Source organism: Cynara cardunculus, assembly GCF_001531365.2.
Source record: "Cynara cardunculus var. scolymus isolate 2C chromosome LG 7, CcrdV1, whole genome shotgun sequence".
NCBI lineage: Eukaryota > Viridiplantae > Streptophyta > Magnoliopsida > Asterales > Asteraceae > Cynara > Cynara cardunculus.
Genome location: NC_037534.1, coordinates 10248276 through 10256860, shown reverse-complemented (window position 1 = coordinate 10256860; position 8585 = coordinate 10248276). Strand labels below are relative to the sequence as shown.

At 32.8% G+C, this 8585-nt stretch overlaps 1 protein-coding gene across 1 annotated transcript in view; it reads right to left on the bottom strand.

Annotated features, from left to right (window-relative positions):
* The window catches only part of LOC112515315 (guanosine deaminase-like), a 9500-nt gene extending 1483 nt beyond the window's left edge, over window positions 1-8017 (bottom strand). Inside the window, exons 1-4 of the mRNA XM_025122058.1 lie at window positions 7833-8017; window positions 6496-6555; window positions 3322-3512; window positions 391-495 (exon numbers count right to left, since the gene is read on the bottom strand). Of these exons, the coding sequence (XP_024977826.1) occupies window positions 391-495; window positions 3322-3512; window positions 6496-6555; window positions 7833-7848 (372 nt within the window). The 5' untranslated portion in view covers window positions 7849-8017. The remainder of the gene's footprint in view (window positions 1-390; window positions 496-3321; window positions 3513-6495; window positions 6556-7832) is intronic.
* Window positions 8018-8585: the final 568 nt, after the last annotated feature.

The following is an 8585-nucleotide window of genomic DNA, read 5'->3' as shown; positions in this document are numbered from 1 at the left end:
CACCAAGGCACCAACCACCATGCCACTACTGTTGCCGTCACAGTTGCCACCACCCACCCATGCACCCAACGCCACCACCATGTCATAATTGTCATCGTTATTGCTGCCACCCCCACCCACCCCAAACAGAGATGAAGATTCCTTTAAAATTCCTACCAACCAAACGCGTGGTCAAATTTCATCAAATTCCATTCCAATTCCACCAAATTCCATTCTGCAAACCATACGCCCCCTAATAGTATGGTTGCCTCTCTGGTAATTAATCCTATATTGCTATAATATGTGGGAGGCATATATATATATATATATATATATATGTATGTATATATATATATATATATGTATGTATATAATGGAAATATTAGAAAGGATATGGGCCAGCGACGGAACCTTGATTCTTGAAAGATGAATGGCGCCAAAGCACATAGGACAGGGCTCGCAAGAGGCATATATCTCACAGTCAGAGAGCTCAATTTGGTTCAGCTTTTTGCACGCCTGATACATGCGATAAAAATAATATTAAAATAAAAGAAAGTAATATTAACAATGATAAGAAGACCAAATTCACAAACCATGATAGTTTGACAAAGTCCAAGATTATGAAACAGACATACACAATCTATCAAAATTTAAAGAGCAAGACAAGAAGCATCATCCTCTAAAACTTAGTGTTCACTTGCGCTATTTTCATATAAGTTATGTTGTCAAAGAAACTAAAGTAGGGAACTTTACTTGTTGCTTTTCCTTTAACTAAGCTTTTTTTCATCAACAAACACACTCTTACCTGTTTCACAAAAGGCGAGAATCGATGATACAGATCAATTAATTTCATCTTATAGCAAAAAAGAAAGGGCTTTAGAACATTGTTAATGATGCAGATCAATTAATTTCATCAAAAACGCATGATTTTGAATGCTATTCACACTTCCTAAACTTTTTAGATCCTAGCTTGATATAAAACGCTGATAATTTTCACATAAAAATATATATCTAATTGATCGGGAGAATCATCAGCTATCTAACGGTACATACTAGCCACAATCTAGAAGCGTCTCCAGAATATTGTACTTGGACTATTCATTTAACTTGATCATCGTTTCATCCAGAGCTATTGCTTACATGCAATTTTAACCTGCCTTGAAAGGAGAAGCAGATAACTTCAAGAGAAAACTTCGTAATTATGAGAATCGTCCACCATCCACTGAACCCCAGTCAAGCAAACAGCTCTAGAACATTGCTACTTAGATGTGTTAAATGTGATATAAACATAAAATCTGCAGTTTGAGCCAATTATATAATTCGCCTCTGCATTTGTCCTTCAAAATGTGGAGACCAGATCAATAGTATTTGCAATGAGCAGTATATCTGTAATCATCTAAGAAACAAATGTAGGTCTTCTGAGTTTTGACATTAGAGCATTTTTGGTAGCTCCATGTTCCTGATTTACCTTTCTCCTTTATGTAGACAAAATTTCATCTGACTTTTGTTTATTAAACATTGTGCACACACAGTTTAACCTTTCACCATTTTAGGGCTCCTCTTGTTAGTTTAGATGTTTTTCTATAAGATGGCTTCCAAGTTGTTCCATGTTTTTAAAGTTGAAAGCTCTAACTTATTTTGGTTTCTGAATTCTATCATTGTTAGGATTCACAAGTTTCTAATACATTACATGTTTGAATGGGGCTGTTAACCTTAGAACTTCGGCATTTGCAAAAATTCAAATAAATTATCCAGTTTATCATATGAAAGAATATTTACGGCCACTAGAACCATCTTCCAGTTTTCTGTAAAAATTATCCCTTTCCGACTTCCTGTTGCAAATAGGTCAAAATGTAATTAGTAGGGGGGATTCCACCTCTTGCAGAGCCTCTGTAGCATCAGGGTGGGGCATTGACCCTATATCTGAATACTAATAGTTGACCATACTTATCAGGGGATAGGAAATCAGGGATGTGTTGTGTTGTGATTGTTGGCTCAGGCCTGCATATCCCTTCCATTAATGTTCCTAAATCATTTAACTCGTTTTTTGGGTCATGCCATGCTGGACTATATAGTAGGAGTATATACATGTATGTGTGTGTCTATCCAAAAGTTCAAACTTGTATACAACGAGGAGCTGAAAGTTTGCATTATCTCAAAACAAATTAAAGAATTTGACATGTAAATCGTTTCATCTTGCTTTCTCTCTCTTAACAATTATTATCCCCTGAACCCTCCTTCACCAACTGTCATGAACTTATGTGCTGTCGTTACACTTGAAAGAACACCTCAATCATGATTTCTAGTAAAAGTGGATCACATTTCAATCGGGCATCATAATCAAGACGAAATCTGTCACATTCATTTCAAATTATATTTTGAGGATTTAAGAATCAGATTCAACTATGGATTTATTCTTACTAAGTTAATATGACTTTGGGGGAAATCTACTCATATGATAGGACTTTATGATACATCCACATTGGACTCGACTCACATACCGATCTCAGTCATCAATAATTTTTGCACATGGTATCAGTATGATGCATTAGAGGTTAAACGACATTTATAGATGTGGGTCTCTGTTTTTACTGACAAGAGCAGCGAAATGATATAAAGTTCAAATATGAGATTTCTATAAAAAAATGATGAATCTAATAACCAAAAATCATTCCCTTAAATCCTTCTATCACATGACTGTGATCAAAGCTAACAAGATTGACATTATGAACAAACTCAAAATCAGCTCCAGGGTTGCACTGTAATATAATCAGCATCAATAAGGCTATGCTGAAAGGCAGACAAGGTAGGTTTCATTTTCAGTCTGATTGCTTATCAATGAGCTGGTAAATATTATAGTAATGAGCACCTTGTTCACATTATGATAAGTACGCAAATAGAAATGTCACAAACCAAATAACAAATACCAACGGTGGAACAGAAGGTGAAACGTGAATATAATATAGAGAAGCTACTACACCATTAGAAGGTGGAAAAGTGAACATGGAAGATGATCAAACTCTTAAGCTGTCACTCATTTTGGCAATATATACATCTTCAATTTTCATTTTGTTTTGTCCCATTTCCATGATGTGAGGAAAAACTAATGGATGTGGACCAACAAAATGGAGATGATAAATGGAAAGGAAAAAAGCCAATGAATGGGGCATAAACTCAGCATGGCTTGTAAGCATAGAGGTAGCAATGTAACAAGCAGAGATATGCGCAGCATAAATTCATCAAATCTCAAAAAGAGCACCTAAAACATCGAGCACAAAATTATAATACTTGGAGCATCAAAACTTAAATGGTTCTGTAAACCACTGTAAAAATGAGTCTAACCTCTCTTATAGCTGTAACCTCTGCATGTGCAGTTGGGTCTGTGTGTTTTAGGACCATGTTATGACAACTCACAACAATCTCATCCTTGCAGACAACAACTGCACCAAATGGCCCTCCATCTCCACAATCTACTCCTTTATATGCTTCTTCTACAGCTCTTGTCAAGAATTTGTGGTCTCTGTCCTGTACAACTGCTTGCCAATCACCAAAGACAGACTTGACCAACTATTACACTCACACATGACTCATTTTAACCAAACGACCGCACACCATCTCAGAACATAGAATTGCATGACCATATCTAAATACAAACTAACCACAAAACCAATGAGGAAAAAACAGTAAAGAATTATGACATGATCTATGAAGCATGGGAACAGATACATGTATAAGGTCTGGTAAGGAGTGCAGGTTCAACATTTATAAGAAGTACTAAAAAGGGTCACGCACACCCACATACATAAATCTATACATATAATAAATAAGTAACTGGAGTGACACGTGTCATCTTTTGGTGAGTCGGTTTTCTTGTTTTCCCGCCTAAAGATGTATCTAGACACAATTTACATTATCAGTTCAATTGGACTCATTTGAACGTACCTAGACACAATTTACATTAGCAGTTCAATTAGACTCATTTGATTGACATGTGTCCTCTTATTCAATAAATCCCACTAAGATGCAATTGATTTTATTCTTGGGTTAATTAATTCATGTGATAACTGATTCCCGAAAAAAATGGTGTTTACTTCTAAGTTTAAATTCAATTTACTGATATAGTTTCATTCTAAATTCAATTTTATTCTAGGGTAACTTCATTTTATTCTAAATTCAATTTACTGAAATGTTTTACTTCAGAATTATTTCAAGAGAACAAGTTTGAAGTCATTCTTCTGAGTTAGCTCACCCGAACTCTGAAGTCTGCTTTTTCAGACTTAGCTCACCCAAACTCTGGAGTATGAACTCTGAAGTCTTCTTTTTTAGACTTAGAAGTCTGAACTCTGTATTCTTCTACAAGTCTGAAGAGTCATTTTTCAGAGATAGCTCACCTGAATTCTGAAATCTTCTTTTTCAGACTTATCTCACCTGAACTTTGAAGTCTTTTTTTCAGACTTAGAAGTCTGAACTCTGATTTAGTGGGATTGATTTTATACTTTAGAGTTATTTCAAGAGTACAAGTCTGAAGAGTCATTCTTCAGTGTTATTTCAATAGTACAAGTCTGAAGTTATTCTTCAGAGTTTAACTTCAGAGTTATTTCAAGAGTACAAGTCTGAAGAGTCTTTCTAAAGAGTTAGCTCACCCAAACTCTGAAGTCTGTTTTTTCAGACTTAGCTCACCCGAACTCTGGAGTCTAAACTCTAAAGTCTTCTTTTTCAGACTTAGAAGTCTAAACTCTGAAGTCTTTTTTTTCAGACTTAGAAGTTTGAACTCTGAAGTCTTCTACAAGTCTGAAGAGTCATTCTTCAGAGTTAGCTCACCCGAATTCTGAAGTCTTCTTTTTCAGACTTAGCTCATCCGAACTCTGAAGTCTTTTTTCAGACTTAGAAGTCTGAACTCTAATTTCGTGGGATTGATTTTATATTTCAGAGTTATTTCAAGAGTACAAGTCTGAAGAGTCATTCTTTAGAGTTATTTCCAGAGTACAAGTTTGAAGAGTCATTCTTCAGAGTTAGCTCACTCGAACTCTAAAGTCTTCTAATCTAGACGAAGCACCATGCAAAGCCTCTGCATAGTGCATGCAAAGCTTCTGGCTTGTCTATATAGAGCTCTGAAGTCTGAAGAGTTTTACTTCAGAGTTATTTCAAGATTTCAAGTCTGAAGTCATTCTTCAGAGTAATTTCAAGAGTACAAGTTTGAAGAGTCATTTTAAATTTACTTAGGTTTAAATTCAATTTACTGATATAGTTTCCTTTCTAAATTTTATTTTATTTTAGGGTTAACTTCATTTTAACTAATTATTGATATAGTTTCATTTCTAAATTCAAGTCTGAAAAGTCATTTTTCAGAGTTATTCTTCAGAGTTATTTCAATAATACAAGTCTGAAGTAGCATCGTACTTTCGATGATCATTCATATATGTAAGATAAGTTTCCTGATATGATTTAATTTCTTTAAATTAACCCGTGTAATACACGGGATCGTACCTAGTATTTAATATATATGTATGTATAATATATTTTATGAGTGTGTGTATTTATTTCAAAGAAAAATGCACATTCTATTTTGAGTTACCCATAAAATGCACGTTTCCTCTTCTTGAAAGATTCATTTGAATTTACCTCTTTGCCCATCAACAATCACTACAATATACTGGTGGAATTGATTGCGATCAACAAGTTTTCCCAAGTCCCCTTTATGCATAGTACAAGTCTTTGGGGTTTTTGGTCCACAAGACTTGCTTCAATTGGAAGCTGAGAGTTGATTTTTGAGGCAAATTATCTATATTTTCATTAGGGCAAAATGCACAAAATAGCAATCTACTTTCATAAATTTCTTTATTATAGAATTGTACTTCCAATTTTTCTTATTACAACAATGTACTTTTAAACTATTTTTTATTAGAACATTGTATATTGAAAATTTTACCCATTATAACATTGGGTAATCTTTTGATTTAAATTTACTCATTATACCAGGTTCTCATGCCACCTCATTATCCACGTAGGTTATCCACATGTACTATAGTGATGTGACTTTCTTATTACAACATTGTACTTTCAATATTATTTTATTATAGCATCTACTAATTCTTATTAAACAATGTACTTTTAATTTTAATATTTAGATATTTTACATGTTATTTAATAAATATATTAAAAAAATCTAAATTATTCATTAATGTATCAATATTAATAAAACTAGTAGAAGACAACTTATCTCGCTAATATTTTTTTTTTAAATATGTATTTTTTGAAAAAAGAAAATAAGAATTGTTCCTTTTTTACAAAAAAAATATTATCTTTTAAAGAATATATTATATTTGTTCAAAAACTTTTACTTGACGTATAAATATATTAAATTAATTAGATTTTTTTGAATTATTTAAGTCTCAAGAAATTCTTCTACTAACATGAGTATAAATTGCAATTTTAGAGTGTCAGAGCATCCATGTAAACTCAAATTCAACCAACTGAATTGCAAAAGGAGATGCTTAACAGTGGATCTTATCTAACCTTCCTGGTGGCCAGCAAAAGCTGAAGCAACGGAGATCGTCCCGTCTTTAGTCTCAACAACTATTTAACAACGAAAATCAAAAAGTTAGTATGAACATCAGTAGAATGGAACAGAAGTAGATAATGAAATCACGAGGAAAAACTATCTATAGGCATGCCCAACTAAAAACACTAAACGGTCAAACTTCTGTAACTAGTTCCTAATTGGCTTCTATTGTTAAAGTTCCCAACCATTTTCTACTTAAAATAGATATCCTTATTACAAGCTAACAAAACATTTAGGCTCTACCTAATAATGTTAAAGACAAACCGTACAATTATATTATTCAATTCAGAACGATAACCCGTAGAAAGCAGCAAACATGCAAAACCACCCAACCATGGTGTTCGGGATCATTCACAACAAATTTTACTTCCCCCATTACATTGCAAGTGTCTTGATGGGATTACTTTTAAAGTCTGCAACTTGTTTTGGTTCAAAAATTATATATTAATCTATTCGGATTTTTATATGCAATGTAACCACATTAGACCATATAAGAAGCACCACAATTTCAAGAAAAAATGTACAAAAGTAACATAAAATCCAATATTACATTTGAATTGTAGCAGTGGTGGTTTCAACATACAAAAATAGAAAGTGGACATTAATTGAAACAAGGTGTACAATTGTTCGATTAAGATCAGAAGATACTCCATCCGTCCCAAAAGAAAAGAATGCGGGACATCAACTTTGGATGTCAAAATATACATTTCATATTGACTACTGGCATAGATTTCTATTATTCTATAAAAATTCTTCAAGTACATAGTACTCATAGCATAATCTTAGTTTCAGTGTGCAACAAGAATCTATATAGATAGATTTTAAGATAACTAGGTTTGGCACCAAAAATCAAATTGTGGGCCTTTTTTATTTGGGACAGATGACGTGTATAATTTAGTGAACTTCGAGTACAGAAATAACTTTAACACTTTCTTTGCCTTTTACCCTTTTCCTTAATTGAGAAGTCTAAAGTGCTACTCCATGGAAAGATCAAACCACCAAATATTCAATATATTACTGGAAGCAACTCAGCCCTAGATTGCCAACTCAAATTCCTAACAGAGCATCTGAGAAAAGCTCAACGAAAATGGATCTCATCAAGTAAATGCAACCTTAATTAGCGATCACCTAGAGAAGATTCAAAGAATTTCTTTATAACCACAAATATATTGAATTAGGAAAGATATCCGTGTGAATCGAAGATCAGAAGAGCCAAAGAGACATGGTACGATGTAAAGTATTGAAAGTAAAAGAAGCAACAGCAATTGGAGCGGTAGTGAGAGGGACTTACTGTTAGCTTCCTCCATTGATGGAAAGTGAGAGCAGATGATTAGGTATTGAATCGAAAGAAGAAATGGGTTGCGTAACTTGCGAGAGAGAGAGAGAGAGAGAGAGATGGTTCCGAGAAAACGGTGTATTTGCAGGGAATCTTTCTTCAGACGAAACCAACTCAACAACCCATAAAAATATCATAAAACTCACATGTAACTCGTTTTTTTTTCCATATCAATAATTATTATGTAAGTGAAAGTGACTAGGTTCTATGTATTACACGACTTAATTTAAAAAGATTGAATTATATCAGAAAATTTATTTTATAAATATGAATAACCATTGCAAGTATGATGCTACTTCATACTTATATTCTTAAAATAACTTTGAATAAAAAACTCTTTATAATTGAATTTTGAAAATAAAACTATATCAATAATTAGTTAAAATGAAGTTAACCATATAATAAAATTGAATTCAGATTTTAAACTATATCAATAAATTGAATTTAAACTTAGAAATATATTTAAAATGACTCTTCAGACTTGTACTCTTGAAATAACTTTGACATATAACTCTGAATAATGACTTCAGACTTGTACTCTTGAAATAACTCTGAAAAATAACTCTTTAGACTTGAATTTTAAAAATGAAACTATATCAATAATAAGTTAAAATGGAGTTAACCCTAAAATAAAATTTAATTTATAAATGAAACTATATCAGTAAATTGAATTTAAACTTAGAAGTAAATTTAGATTGGCTTTTCATA